The sequence below is a fragment of the Orbicella faveolata genome, unplaced genomic scaffold (genome assembly GCF_042242905.1).
Source record: "Orbicella faveolata isolate gen_17 unplaced genomic scaffold, um_ofav_v1 contig_34, whole genome shotgun sequence".
In the NCBI taxonomy this organism is placed as follows: Eukaryota; Metazoa; Cnidaria; class Anthozoa; order Scleractinia; family Merulinidae; genus Orbicella; species Orbicella faveolata.
The window spans coordinates 4,477,226-4,492,325 of NW_028301563.1; the positions used below are offsets into that span (position 1 = coordinate 4,477,226).

Below are 15,100 nucleotides of genomic sequence, written 5' to 3' on the forward strand. Positions count from 1 at the left end.
AGCGGTCACCTCTGAAGAGCATGCGCAAAATTTTCGTTCCCTCGACTTAACATTCAAGATGGCGGCGAACGCGGCTCAAAGTTTGAAACCACGTTTTTGGAAGCCAGATACGGAAAAACCTAATAGCGTTATTGCGACCGAAAGGCCTATAAGTGGTGATGATACTTCTGAGTCAGCGATCTATAATCCTAACAGCTCCCTGTCTATCACCCTTCAAAGACAGAGGCTGCCAATTTTCATGCACAGAACAAACATTTTGTATCTGCTAGAGAAATACGAGACTGTCATTGTCGTAGGAGAGACAGGCTGCGGAAAATCGACGCAGATTCCACAGTATTTGCACGAGAGTGGTTGGACAGCTGGAAAATGGAAAGTTTGCATAACACAACCTCGTAGAGTTGCAGTTGTTACTGTAGCAACCAGGGTAGCAGAGGAGAGAGGGTCATTTGTGGGAGAAGAAGTGGGTTATTCAATTCGATTTGATGACTGCTGTAATCCAGAAAGAACACGCATGAAATTTGTAACAGATGGTGTGCTACTGAGAGAGACAATGAGTGACCCGCTGTTGTCGCAGTACAGTGTGATCATGTTAGACGAAGCACATGAGAGAACGCTGCATACTGACATTATGATAGGGCTCTTAAAGAAGATTAAGAAAAAGCGAAAAGATCTCAGGATCATCATTTCATCAGCCACCCTTGATGCAGAGATGTTTAGAGATTTTTTCAACACCAACATCACCAGTGATCGTAGCAAAGACACTGCTGCAATACTGTCGGTGAAAGGGCGTTCCTATCCTGTTGATATACACTACACCCTAAGCCCTGTTCCTGATTACTTAAAAGCAACAGTTGATACTGTCATGGGTATACACAAGGAGGAACCTCATGGTGACATTCTTGCATTTGTTACTGGTCAAGAAGAAGTCGAAACTGTGGTCTCACAGTTGATTGACAGAGCCAGAGCCTTGCACAAAGGGTCACAATATCTCAAAGTACTTCCCATGTTCAGTGGCCTTCCACACACAGAGCAGATGCTTGTTTTCAAGCCAACTCCACACAACACTAGGAAGGTGGTAGTTGCGACAAACATTGCAGAAGCCTCTATCACCATAAATGGAATAGTGTATGTCGTTGACTGTGGTTTTGTGAAGCTGCGAGCTTATTCTCCAAAAGTGGGAGTGGAAAGTTTAGTTGTAGTACCAGTGTCACAAGCATCAGCGAAACAGCGTGCTGGCCGAGCAGGCCGTGTGAGATCAGGAAAGGTATACAGGCTGTACACAGAACTAGACTTCCTTGCTCTCAAACCCTCTACAGTGGCTGAAATGCAAAGATGCAACATGGCCTCAGTTATGCTGCAATTGAAGTGTTTGGGAATTGATAACCTGCTTCGTTTCAACTTCCCAGCTCGTCCTCCTGCACAGAGCATGATCCGTGGGCTGGAGCTGTTGTATGCATTAGGAGCAGTCGATCAACATGGAAAGCTGGTTGATCCATTGGGAACAAACATGGCAGAATTTCCCACTGATCCAATGATTGCCAAAATGCTTCTGTCATCAGGTGATTTTGGTTGTTCAGAGGAAATCCTGACAATTGCCGCCATGCTTCAGATCCAGAACATCTTCCTCGCCCCTAGCAGACAGAAAGCTGCAGCCGACAATGCCAAGAGGAAATTTTCTGTTCATGAAGGAGACCATGTTACCCTATTAAATGTCTATGAGGCCTTTGTTAAGTACAAGAAGAGCTCAAGGTGGTGTCATGAGAACTTCCTGAACTACAAGGGTCTGTGTCATGCCCTTAAAATTCGAGAGCAGTTCAAAAAACTTCTCTTGCAATTTAAAGTTCCACTAGTGTCTTGTGACGGTGATGTTGATTCAATTTGCCAGTGTGTCGTAAGTGGATTCTTCGCTAATGCTGCTCGATTACATCCATCAGGGTCTTATCGCACGGTGCGAGATGACCACCCATTGTACATCCACCCGACGTCAGTTCTTTATACTGAAACACCACCACAGTGGGTGGTGTACCATGAAGTGCTTCAGACTTCCAAGGAATACATGCGGGATGTCACTGCAATTGATCCATCATGGCTGTACACGCTGGCTCCTCAATACTATGAGTTTGGAACTGAACGAGAGATTGCGGCTAAGAGAGCCAAACATATCTAAATGAACAAAGGCTTTCACCTAGGACTATTTTGACTATGATTAGCTTTCTAATTTTTAAGAGCTACTACTAACAGTGATACCCAATTCAACCAGCTATGCTTAATAAACAGGATTCTTAACTAAAATAATCAATGAATCTTTTGTTCAGGCTACAAAGTGGCTGTGTTATTTCGGTGGTCTCAAGTTGGGGGCTCCGCTGTGTGCAACAGAACTTACCTTTGCGTTTGAATCAGTTTTATCTCTATAGCAACTATCTACTTTCTCTTCTACCTTCCAAGCTGAAACTTTATCAGTATCATGTTTTATTGTATGGCTTGTTTTTGTGGCCGATATAATGCATGCGCTGATTGGGCAACTTTAAGACATTATTCTCGCGTAATGCCAACGGGCAGATTGCAAGCATGCAAAAACAAAGCAAACAGCCACATAATAAACAACTTATTAGGGTGGAACATTCTGTCTTAACAGAAAAATCTCAAACCAAGACCTTACCATAATGACTGAGCAAGCAAACCCAAAAAGAAAGAAGAGAGTGAAACACCATTATCCATTCTTTTTGGACCTTTTCACCATAACTTTGCCAGTGCATGTGAAAAAAGACCAACTTCACACTTGTTAATTGATGCAATACTTATTATTCTGAGATTTTTAAAACCAAATAATTTACTGAAGAAGATAACTTTATTCTCATATAGCTGCTATTCAACGATATTATATATACATGGCAATCAACTTCGCAATTCTTTAACAAATGATCCAAATAGTGAGAAGTAATCAAGTGCGTTACAATATTAACCAATAAAATGTTGATCAAAATATTCTGCAAATAGTGTGCTGATAGTGTTGAGAACCAATCCAAGAAAAATAACATTTCACTCGTTCACAGCACTTCCCAATTCTTGTGATATAATTGCAATTGCGCTAGCTAGTTTATTGTAAAAAAAATTATTCACAAATTAAAAATGTATAACAAAGAAAACTCTCAAAGCTAAACACCCTTCTTAGCTAGCAGTTAAATTGCAAAGCCGCAAGAGGAATGGATAGCAGAGGGAAGATTTCTAGCTCCTTTCATACCTTTGGTGATACGCTAAAATAGCCTTTATTTAATTTATACACGGTAAGAATTGGAACTGAAAAGATTGCGCCGCCCTGTTAATAAAACATAAAATGCTGAAACCTTAAACGCTAAAAACGGTAAAATTTCCCATAACAACTGAAAAAAGTCTCCAAATTACATTCCTACAACACAACAGGGGCAAAGACAGTTTAACTGTTTTACATTTTGTTTTAACTCTACAACTCTTAGATTTGAATATTTTTAAAAACTCACTAGGCTGCTCTTCGATTATAAATAATATAAAAAGCGATCTTAGAGGTTGTCGCATTATAAATTGCCCCCACAATCCCATGGAACTAGAAAATGTTTTCATGAATAAGAAGTGTTGTAAACATTGCGCAAAATATCCGTCGGATTTGTTGATTAGTTACCGTACAATATGTCTTTTTGAAGATACCCGATAGAAGATTTAAAGCCAATCAAAGCTATTTTAACAAAGTTTTCATAGATATATTTTTCGTCAATTGACGTAGACTGCATACGATATAGTATTTCGCGCCTTGTTAGTGACCCTTCCAAAAATAACGTTAAAACTGTTCTGACCCTCCCCTTGCATGCTGTATATGAATCGCTATTTCCTCTGCATTCGTCACTAATTACCTACGCGCTAGCTTAATTTGTGGTCACGTTGTTATAACGTGCAGGATTTCTGACATTTCTTGCTTGGTTCACGTCCAGCTTGAGTGGCCATTATGTGGGTTTTCTCCGACTAATCACGCAGATATCACGTGCGGAATTTCTTCCTCGTCTATCTCTTGATTGAGTGACCATTTAAATGGGTTCTCTCCGTACACGTGACCCCCATTCGTTTTCTCGGAATCCAGCAATACTCGCGCCCAGTATTCACGGTTCACCGCTGGTTTATTTCCACCAAACTCCGCAGGGAGAATATCTTGAGGACAATGGTCGTGAAGTGTCGTCATGTTGTTACCATGCACATGTATCTAGAAAAATTAAGAGAAGGAATCAATCTTAATGGGGAAGAAAGGACCAGTTCTTAGGCTGAAGACCAAAGAAAGAACCCCCTCCCCCAAATAGAAGCAAGAAGAGGCCCAACTTCACCGATTTCCCCTCCCCATCTTTGAGCACGTGACCTCTGATAACGCACCTCCACACTACCAACCTTTACTATGGATTCACTCGACACGAAAAACTTGCAATATACCTTAAAGCGCGTAAGCTCCCCCTTTTCCCTCCCCCTACTCTTATTTTTGTTGTCCACGCCCAAATTATCGCGCTGCCAATATTCCGAAAACCCTGATACTTGCTACTTGCTTCACAAGCTTCATTCCTTTCCTTTCATATTAAAACATGACAGACTCTTTGTTGGTTTCTTTTTAGACCTTTTCACCGTTCCTTCCTTAATTTTCTCTCACTTCCTTCTCTCTTCTCTTTCTGTTTCCGAGCTCGTTTTTTTTTTTTTCTTTTTTTTTTTTTTCTAGTAAAAAAAGAATCTGACGAAGATACGTAAGTCTCGGACGTCAAATCGTCTTGTAATTGTCTGTGTCGATTCACAGAACGCTGTTTCCATAAAATAAAACTTCTATTGGAACCCTAGAAGCTGCCCTGATGTCGAGTTCCCTGAGGAGATATTAGATACTAAAGAACGCATTTCAGCTTACCCTTTTCCACATCTTCTCTTGGATGAAAGGTTTCAGTAAAGTTAAACCAGCTTTCACATACCACGGTTCGTTCACGAAATGGAATCCGACAAATCGTGCCGGGTAATGATCCTAAAATGACAAAGCAACCATGGGTTGTAATTATGGTTTGGTGTTTTAAATAAATAGTTTCTTTATTGATTCAAAAAAGAATCAAACGAGTAGTTAAAATAAGTGAACATAAAACTTATCATTCAGGCCATGAAACAATTCTTGCATTTGTAGCTATTTGTAGACTGTAAAACCTACGTAGAAACGGAACTGACTGCAGTGATGTATTAACTAATCCGTCGGGTGTCCCTGTCAATAAATAGCTCTTGATAACCGAGTTCTTTGTAGGTCCATACTGTAAGTTACGGACCGAGAATCTGTAAATTACTGTACGAACCGAGGAAACGAGGTTACAGCAAGAAATTTATTGTGTCTTATCTCTGCTGTGTGTCTGCGGGTTCGAAAAACCGTTTCAAGTCAAGCCGAAGAACTCATTCATATTACTGACTTACGCCAAGAGCGTAAATCGTCAAAATTTCATAGAAAAAAGAAAGCATTTTACTCGTTTATTTGCCATGAACGTGTTACAAAACAGCTTCACGTTTTAGCTGACCTTTCAGTAGTATACGGCCCGCTCAATAGGCCCTTTGCAGTTGGGGTCACGTGACCAAATTTTTCCAAGAAAATTTTCATATTATGGGCTATAACTTAAAGAATGCCAGGAATGGAGAGAGCGCATCGAAAATACCAAAATGGCCAAGTTTGAGGCCCTTGGCATTAAAGAGTAAGTTTATACGACAGCTTGAATTTTTGCAAAATTTAGAGGATTTGTATGGAAAATGTTGCTGGAGAGCAAGACCTTGCTCTCCAACAACTTTTTCCATACAAATCTTCTTATTCTTTTAAAAATTCAGACTGTCATAAAATCTCATTCCTTAATGATGGGGGCCTCAAACTTGGCCATTTTGATATTTTTGACATGCTTTTCCCATTTCTGGCATTTATTAAGTTATAACCCATAATTTTATGAAAAGTAGGTCACGTGATGGCTTAGCTGCAAAGGGCCTATTGACCGTATTCTCGTAATTGCACTGGAACTAGCTTGAAATGGAGGCTCATGCGGGAAGAGATTAATGCCATTTGCGTTGAAAGACCGCATTAGCCTCAGTTGCCAGCTAGTTACAGAGAATACGAATACCGTCTATTGACCAATAACATCGCGTGCAATAACTAAAAGATATATGTATGTACAGAGGAACCCCCCCTCACGATGCCTAGTTAATACGGTCACCTCGTTACTATGGCCACTTTTTCTGCCTCGGCGAAACGCCCATACATTTTCTTATTAAAAAAAAAACGTTAATGCGGCCACCCTGTTAATACCTTTAAAAGCCAAAATTCTTACTGAAATCTGCCCTGTATAATCCTTTATAATTTCAACCCGTTTATACAGCCACTATCTTCAAGTTCTATTGAGAAATTGTTTGTACTATTTCCTCATAAATTGCATGCCCCCCCTAGCACACAATAGGCGCCGTGAATAATCCAAAAGAAATAGAAAACGTGCGCCATAGATCTTTTATAGACACTAGATTAAACCTAAAAAATAATGAATACTGTATCAAGATCGATTCCTATTGGAACATTCACAGTAGCCCCACTCACACAGAAAAAAATGTCTTGGATTACATGTCTTAATTATTACTTAGTGTCAGTTCTGTGACTCCTCCACACGTACGAAAACTGCTCCCGACAGCTAAATACGAACTACACGCAGCTTTCCGGTCTTAATGTCTGGCCTTGATTATGAGGCCTAAACTTACCTGAAACATAGCGAAGACTTGACGAATAAAAGACAAGGACAAACGGGATGCTTGAGTAGCAGTCCAGCCCGAAAAATCAGCAATAATCACAATTCCATTGAGTTGAGTATCGTCGTTTTCAATCAAGCGTTCCATGCTCAAAATAAAAGCCTTCAAAATTTCTTCAGTGCCATAAGTGTCGGTATCCCAGCTGCCAGCGAAAATAACAAGCATCTTTGCACCATTCTGATTGCCGTAGGGTAGAACACACGGGAAACCGTCTTCTATAACATGATGAAGCTGCCAAGCTGAGAGGTTTTGACAAACGGAGGCATTTCTGGTGCGGAATTCGATGTAGTTACATAGAAGTTTGAATGATTCTTCCACGTTATATCTGCGCGCTCGTAGGAAGAGCAACAGAAAATCGTCCTCGTCGCCCCGTGTAAGGTGCAGAAAATCATTGTTATTCATAGTTTGATTGACTCTTGAGCGGAATGCTATAATTTTGTCTTCGTGTCGATTTTGAAGTCCTTCCTTGTGGTCGTCTTGCGTGCCTTCCATCTGCTGTGTAAATTGTTCCGAAGTTTGGCAACTGTTAGGGTAATCCATGCCGCTTATTCACAGCAAAAACACGAGGGGTTATAACCTCCTGAGAAATACCGCGCTCTTCTGGTTGTGATGTGATCAGTCAGTCAGTCCGATATATATCAACATAGCCTTGCCAAGTTCAACCAAATTAACCATGCATTGTGATCAGCTAGATTCTAAACATGTTCATAGTTTTCCCAGAGGAATCGTAAAGAATCTCTTTTGTTTTTCTGCTACACTGATCAATAGCACTTGTGTAAATTGAAACAGCAAGACTTTAAAATTTTCAGAGCAGAACAAAGAGAGAACCAACAGGCTGCTAGGTTACTGAAGATCTACCCGAAACTTCTGGACTTCTACCTCTATTGTCCTGTCTTTTTGTTTGATTGCATTCGTTTGATATCAACCACTTTTCCAAAAATAAATTATGTATATTCATTGTTAGTTGATTGATGCAAAATTTTTTCGTGCTTGGTTAGTCAAACGAGCAGTAAGCCTTAGCAACGCCTCCAAAGGTTCTTTCGCGCCTAAACTGTTATCCCTCAGAATGGAACGATGTCAATGATGATTTCAAAAGTATTCATTTGTGTTATCTAATTGACTTTTATACGTCGACTAAATATTTCATCCTGACTGCTGCTTTAGAAATTATGCAAGGGACGACCGTTAGTTTTTTTTAAAGGGGGTTGGGCAATTTTCTGGGGCATGAATGTTTTCCTCACCGGGGGGTTGTCGATCGTTGAACGCGCGAGTAGAAATTGCGGGAGAACTGGACGCCAGCGCAAAACGGGAGACTTGACGGGATAGGGGGTGGGGACCGAAATAAATATTCTTCGTTTGGCTTTTTCCATCGAGTGCGTTGAGAAATAGAGAGGCTCTGAACAGTCTAGGAAATCCATAAGTTATTTCTACTTTAAAAAGTTAACTTCCCACCCGAACATTGAAGAATGAACGTTTAAAAATCATGCCTCTTAGATTCCCTTCCCAAACAAGTTTTAACAATTTTTAAATCTTTCCTTATTCCCGTAAAAATAATATAAATAGATCATAATAGTTACAAAAATGTTATAATAATAAAAATAATCATAACGTTCCAATCCATGAAATAGAGCAACTAAGGCCCAGTTCAGACGCGGAACTTTCCATGAGCCGAACCGAATACATTGCATAAAGTACATGAAAAGTTCGGCTTTTTGAATCAATTAAGAACGGCTAGTTGAATTTGGAACGGCCCAACCGTTCTTCCCGCCTAGCTCAGCCGGGAATTTCGGCTTTGGAACGACTTTGATTCAGACGTCGAACTTTTCATGAGCCGAACCTAATGCATAAATTATTATAACGTATTTTCCAAGCAGTTTTAACTTTGCCCTAAAATCGCTGACATTTCGATGTGATTTAGTTTAAACTAAATAAAGTTTGGCGAATTAAGTTCCACGACTGAAATCAACAGGTGTACTTTTGATAATTTGGGTCGCTCCAAAGTCGAATTAAGTTCGGCTCATGAAAAGTTCGGCGTCTGAACTGGGCCTAAGTCCAAAAAACTAAATGCGACCTTCACATAAGAAAAATCTAGAGATCACGTGACGTAGCTCCTTTAAAAACTAACATATTACGCTTACTTTCCCAGAATAAGCAAAACAGGTTTAATTACAAAAATTAATTTGAAATAAGCCAGTTGCCGTTTGGCTGTGTCAAAACGAGTCTTCTCGCGAAACCATTCAAAGACATATAAAAATGTATTCCGCTTACAGGTTCATTTTCATGCAAATCAAACCATTTTCATATGAATGGTTTTGCACGAAGACTCTTTTTCAAACAGAGGCTCAAGGCAACTCAGAAATGGCGTAAAAATACCGGAAGTGAAAATGCTTTCCTGTTTACATAATGAAGTGTTACCGTTTGCATTAAGTAATGGTCCGGCTAGGAAGCAGGAAGAAAAACGATAGCCCGCGGCAATAGTGTCGGTTAGTTTTAGGGTGCTAAAATTTGTAGTCAAATTAAACCAAACCAGGTACCAGTTAGACTAATCAGGAAATTCAAACCGTAGTAAAACCAAAACCAAAACCATAAGTAATTGCCTGATTACTTTCGATACTCAATATTGAAAACAATGGGAGTAAAAGAAGATGATGACGTCATTTCCGGGCTTTTACCCTCAATGGACCCCTGCATTGTGATCAGCTGTGATTTCATTGGTTGGTTATATTTGGCATTGAGTCTTGTATAAAACGAACTGAAACGGACAGGTACAAAACTGGACAGGAGATGTCTTCGCCAAGACGTTACCTCGGCTGTACAAATGGCCACAGCTTTTCACATGCACCGTCATTTGCAAAACGCTCTCAAGATTGTTCTTGTTGGCGACTCTGGAGTGGGTAAGACATGGCTGCTTTCGCGAGCACAAGAACTTTACGCGACCTTTTCCGATGATGGCTATAGCCTGTTCAAAAAGCCCTTCGAGCCTTCCAAAGTGTATTCACCTACAGTTTTTGAGACGTATTTCACGAATGTCGACACTGAATGCCTCGGGAATTATCAGACAAATCTCTGGGATACCGGAGGCTGGTGGATCTTCAATTCTGTCAGACCTCTGACTTACGTTGGAGCTGATGTGTTTATGCTGTGTTTCGACGTCACAAATCCCGAATCGTTTAACAACATAACAAAATGTTGGCTACCTGAAGTTCAGAAGTATCAACCAGGTATACCAGTACTTTTTGTTGGAACAAAGTCTGATCTACGAGCTGAAAATGAAAGGTGAGGGATGTTTCCGTCCCAGAGGGAACAAGGGGCAAGGGTTCCCCCTGAGGCTATGGAATACTTGGGGTATGTGCCCCCTCCCCCAAAGAGTATGGTTTTTGAGCTGTTTATCGTAAGTGACATCAGTTTTGATCTGAAATTGTTGTAGTTGCGTTTTTGGAAAATCAGAAAAGTCTAATTCATCTTTCAAAACAGCAGAAATAAACTGCAGCTTACCAAACAGGGTGAGAAAAGGGGCATATTTGGGTCTGAAAGACATGTAGGATCAGGATTCAGACAACCAAGAGACGCTATACCACCAAAAATTCCAAGGAGTAAACTTCCCCCCCTCCCCCACCTTTATAAAGACTATTTTGTCTTCAGTTTATCTACATACACCAACTTCATGCTTCCATTCCAACTCAACAGGGGGTGGTCAGGGTTCGAGCCCTGGCCAGGGACATTTGTTGTGTTCTTGGGCAAGATACTTTACTCTCACGGTGCCTCTCTCCACCCAGGTGTATAAGTGGGTACCGGCGAATTTAATGCTGGGGGGTAACCCTGCAATGGACTAGCATCCCGTTTAGGGGGGAGTAGAAATACTTCTAGTCACTTCATGCTACTGAAACCAAGATAAACTCCAGCCTGATGAGCCACTAACTTGGCTCGTGTGCAGACTTTATCTTTACCTTAAAATAATTCTACATGTAGTCACCCCAATAGTAATCTATCTCATTTGTTTTGTATTTGTAGGAGTGGATCTATTAAGTTTGTCTCAGTTTCTGAAGCAGAAGCTGTGGCACAGATGATGGGCTCCCTGTACCAAGAAACAAGTGCACAGACTGGTGAACATGTGGACAAAGCTTTTGATTCTGCTGTCAAGCTGGCTCATACTAACAGACAAGGGGGCCATGCAAACTTAAGCAAATTTAGACGGTTCAATAAATTTGACTCAGCGTGGCTTCCACCAATCAGTAAGTGCATGAGGACAGGAATAAACAATCTTTATTTAACAGTAGTCATGTTATAATCAAGTTCAGTGTATAATGAAACTTCTACCCATCTCCCCTCATTCAATGGTGTTGTTTATAGATTACACAGCACATTGTTTAGTAAAGCATTAACATTGATATCGAAGAGAGAGTTTACTTTCAAACTCTACATATACAATGTCCTTTCACTGAGATTTAGCGTAGGTGGTTGGTACAACACCTGTCAGAGGAGTTGCCCACGGTGACTTCCTTTAGAGGGTCAATTTTTAACAACTGCTGGTAATTCTCAATAGTATATCTACTGGAGCTCTTGCAGGCGTTGGATCTTATTGAAAGCACAGCAAACACCTTATGTATATCATTTAAGTTGTTTTTTCAAATTATGATATATTGCAATATATCATGTTGTATTTTACAACCTTTTCAACTACTTTTATTATGATCAAGTGGTAGTAATATTGGGTGCTTGTAAAGTCACGTACTTGTCATTAAATCGAGTGTGGACAATTTGCACGAGTCAAGTGAGCCATGCAAGCCAGGATCCTAACCCTGATAAAAAGGCTAACCACAAGCTAATTAAGCTAACTTAGACTAACCAGAGTTCTAGTTAGGCTAACAGGAATGTCATTTAAGCTAAGCTGCAAGCAAGCCATGTGAGTCATGTGAGCCAGTGATTCTACTGGCTATAAGGCTTACCACAAGCCAACAAAATTTCTGGAGGGTTGGGGGCTATTTAGGCTAACCAGGTGCTATCCAAGCTTAACAGACTGTAATATTTAGGCTTACTGAAATGGCTTGCATGTTAGCTTGCACTTTGTGCAGTCCTGCTAAATCTGGCTATTACTACTTTATTATTACTTAGCGTTGCAAAGATCTACTAATCAAGTACTATATGCTGGCAAGTCTTTGTTCCTATTCATTAAGCATTATTTAATGTTATCTTTTTCAGGTTCCCCTCCGAAATTTAAAGCTGATCAATCAACGCACGCCAAAGATTTCAAGGAAATCCTAAAGGATGTCAAAAACGCTGATGTTCTCTTTACATTTGAAGATGGGAGTGAGAGCATTTCTGCCCACCGGATTGTGCTGTGGCTACAGCAGTCAGCTTTTAAAGATGTTATTTGTGACAAAGATGCACACACCTTAAGAAAATTTAAGGATATTTTTGAGGTTAAAAACATGTCTGCTCGGCAAGCACAAAATGACCCTGTTTACTCAAAAGCCTTCTCTCAAAGTATGATATATATACTTTTGAAGAACTGGATTTCCCGTGAAACCTTCATTGAAATTCTAGAGTTCTTATATTCGGGTGAGGTAGGAATTTCAGAGGAGAGTGAATGTGACAGGATTAAAGAACTTTTGACCGCAGCAGAGAAACTGAAAGTTTCCCCATTAGTGGATATTTGTAATTATTTACTTAAACTCAAGGGTGACAAGAAGACAACTGAAACAAAGAAAAAAACTATTGGTCAACCCACGCCACCACTGATATCCGTATGTGATCTGTTTTTGGACAAGAAAGCAACTCCATTTTCTGATGTGGTATTTGTTGTGGAAGGCAAACTGGTATTTGCTCATAAGGCAGTACTGAAAGCAAGATCACCTGTTCTGGCTGCTCTACTTGGTGGAAACTTCAGAGAAGGAAAAAGTTCGCAGGTATATTCCACTCTGAATTTACAAATTGTGAGACTTCACTTAATGTCACAGGGTTCTCATTTAGTGCTGGCAACTGGCTAAAAAATGGGCTACTTCGACTTCTGAGCTGTCTACTTCATGGAATAATATATGTGTGAGTTGTAAAAGTAAATTTAGGGAAAACACGTCAGTTTTTTTTTGGAATGTGACTGAACCTTGACTGTCCTTGTCTCAGGTCAGTTAAGGCTGTAGCTAGAGAGGTATACATTTTATGCTCAGCCTAGTGCAGTAGGAAAAAAATTGGAATAAAGTCTTCATAATCCCTTAATATTCTTGGCGTCTTGACCTTTTCCAAAACTGATTTTTTTTTTTTGAGGAAATACCTCCAAGAGAATGCATAAAATTGCATTTCAGAGCCTCTCAATTTCAAAACTTTTGTGGGGGATCTTTAATAAAAAAATAAAACAGTATTGGATTAATAGGTTAAATTATTTAAGCATTAGCCTTTATTGAGGTGCAACACCTCAGCCGATTTGACTGTGACAGTTCATGTTTCTAATATTTGGTTTGCTATGGTGCTAAGTGTTTGACTTCATCTCTTTCAGATCCCTTTGCTTGGAGTTGATTTCCAAAGCTTTTTAGCTGTACTGGAGTACCTGTACACTGACCAGTGTTCCACCCTGGACAAGATTCCTGTTGAGAACGTACTTGTTCTTGCAGATCGCTTGTGTCTGCCGCACCTGGTACAGATTTGTGAAGATGAAATGCATAAAGGATTACAGCAGATAATTCAAACCCAAATCAGTGAAAATATCGCCAAGGAATGGCTGGATGTGCTGGCTTTCTCCAAAGTTAGTGTTAACTTGCTAAATCCAAAGATTACAGTTGTTTGTGATTTTGTTTTTAGCTTTTTGAGAATCCGTTGCCCAATTTATTTTTAAAATTGGCAAGTTTAAGGTCCATTATTTTCGTGAGTTTGAAAGACACTAAATTTAGCATGATGAATAAGCTATGGGGCTGGTGTTTTGTGTATGTCCAAAAATTGTTGATATTTCGTGACATTGGTAAAGAGGTCCATTTGAGATAAGTCACTGCACAATGTAATTTATTGCTTGCTTGGTATGACTAATCGTCCTCTTAATCTGCTCTTAAATAAATAAATAATTAATTACACAAACAAGATAAGTTTGTAAAATTGTATTTACTTAATACACAATGTTTACTTTACTTTTTTTTTTACTTTTTTTCACAGATGTTTAATGCAAAGCAGTTAACAGAGTGGTGCCTCTACGTCATTGCCTTAAACTTCACAAGATTTGAAGGACTTGGTAAAGAGCTGGATTTGGTTGTTAATGAAAACAGTCAGTTCTTTGAAAAACACACCAGGCCACTTCAGGGTTATTTGAGAACTCTTGAATCTAAAGACAAGTGGATTTCACTGAACCAAAGACAACTGCACCGGAAAGCAAAATCTTGTTTGCCTCACAAGTGTACCATCTTATAGGAGTATCAACATACAATAAGACATTATTAAGACAGCATTGAATGTTGTTGAACACTAATACTTGCTCTTGCTAATATTTGAAATACAGTGGAATTCCAATTTTTCAAACCTCTAAGGGAAACGGAAAATGGGGTAATTAGAGAAATTGGGGGTAAACTACGGTGTTTGATTGAGGAAAGGAAAAGACTTTTGGTTTGAATTATCGGGATGTTTGAAAAATTGCCAGGGTTTAAAAAACTGGGAATCAACTGTGCCTGAAAATTCTTATATGTGATAGTGTTGCTCATAGAAAATCATAACTATATTTTTAAAAAATGAAATGTTATTTTTGTATGCAGTATTTTATTTCGCTAAAGAAAGTCAATTTAAGATCTTGAGATTGTAAAAAGTGCTCAATAACAATCCTTGACATTTCAGAAAGACCAAATCGCTGAATTTAGTTCTAATGAAAAAACATATTTTTGTACATATTGTAGAAAGTAAAATCTTTTTATTACAGATTTAGTATTTCGGATATTTTTATTTGAAGCAGCAATATTTCTTTTTAAATCCATTGATCAAATAGTAATTAGCCATTTTTTAAAGTGCAGCCTAAATAATAACTCAGTGTTTGTCTTTGTTTTGTTTAGCTTATGGGACTTGTGATCATCAGGATCATTCAAAATGTTCATAAATTGTATAGTACTACCCCAGTAGTTAGTTCTAATGAAAAAGTTATTATTTTCAATAAATCTCACCACATGCATTGCTGATATTTGCTGCACGAATTTTAGTTCCTGATGACGTTGGGTAACATTCTTTAAATTGTGTTTGGCATTAAACCAGGAATAATAAGTTCATTCGTAATCTATATTTTCAGTCAGGTAGACCTCATTATTGTGTAGGCCTCATACTTTGTGATATT

General features: G+C 39.2%; 3 protein-coding genes across 3 annotated transcripts; 2 read left to right on the forward strand and 1 right to left on the reverse strand.

Moving 5' to 3' along the window:
• The first annotated feature begins 4 nt into the window (after positions 1-4).
• On the forward strand, positions 5-2,994 carry LOC110051015 (putative ATP-dependent RNA helicase DHX35). Its single transcript, XM_020756992.2, has one exon. It carries the CDS (start codon positions 59-61, stop codon positions 2,165-2,167), a length of 2,109 nt encoding a protein of 702 aa, XP_020612651.1. The 5' UTR covers positions 5-58; the 3' UTR covers positions 2,168-2,994.
• LOC110051036 (clavesin-2-like) lies at positions 2,830-7,730 on the reverse strand. The gene is made up of 3 exons (XM_020757011.2): positions 6,760-7,730; positions 4,907-5,017; positions 2,830-4,228 (listed from the first exon to the last, which is right to left on the reverse strand). The coding sequence occupies exons 1-3, from the start codon at positions 7,345-7,347 to the stop codon at positions 3,998-4,000; spliced, it is 930 nt and encodes a 309-aa protein (XP_020612670.1). The 5' UTR covers positions 7,348-7,730; the 3' UTR covers positions 2,830-3,997.
• A 1,804-nt stretch (positions 7,731-9,534) lies between these two features.
• Positions 9,535-14,948, forward strand: LOC110051196 (rho-related protein racA-like). The gene is made up of 5 exons (XM_020757220.2): positions 9,535-10,083; positions 10,819-11,039; positions 12,007-12,713; positions 13,298-13,543; positions 13,945-14,948. The coding sequence occupies exons 1-5, from the start codon at positions 9,626-9,628 to the stop codon at positions 14,194-14,196; spliced, it is 1,884 nt and encodes a 627-aa protein (XP_020612879.2). The 5' UTR covers positions 9,535-9,625; the 3' UTR covers positions 14,197-14,948.
• Positions 14,949-15,100: the final 152 nt, after the last annotated feature.

Bases quoted from the DNA above. Each gene is read 5' to 3' on its own strand.
- LOC110051015 (XM_020756992.2), top strand. From the start codon at position 59: ATGGCGGCGAACGCGGCTCAAAGTTTGAAACCACGTTTTTGGAAGCCA.
- LOC110051036 (XM_020757011.2), bottom strand. From the start codon at position 7,347: ATGGATTACCCTAACAGTTGCCAAACTTCGGAACAATTTACACAGCAG. The intron at 5,018-6,759 runs GTAAGTTTAGGC...TTGTCATTTTAG, and splicing joins AAGTCTTCGCTATGTTTCAG to GATCATTACCCGGCACGATT. The intron at 4,229-4,906 runs GTAAGCTGAAAT...TAATTTTTCTAG, and splicing joins AAGAGAAGATGTGGAAAAGG to ATACATGTGCATGGTAACAA.
- LOC110051196 (XM_020757220.2), top strand. From the start codon at position 9,626: ATGGCCACAGCTTTTCACATGCACCGTCATTTGCAAAACGCTCTCAAG. The intron at 10,084-10,818 runs GTGAGGGATGTT...TTGTATTTGTAG, and splicing joins CTACGAGCTGAAAATGAAAG to GAGTGGATCTATTAAGTTTG. The intron at 11,040-12,006 runs GTAAGTGCATGA...TATCTTTTTCAG, and splicing joins AGCGTGGCTTCCACCAATCA to GTTCCCCTCCGAAATTTAAA.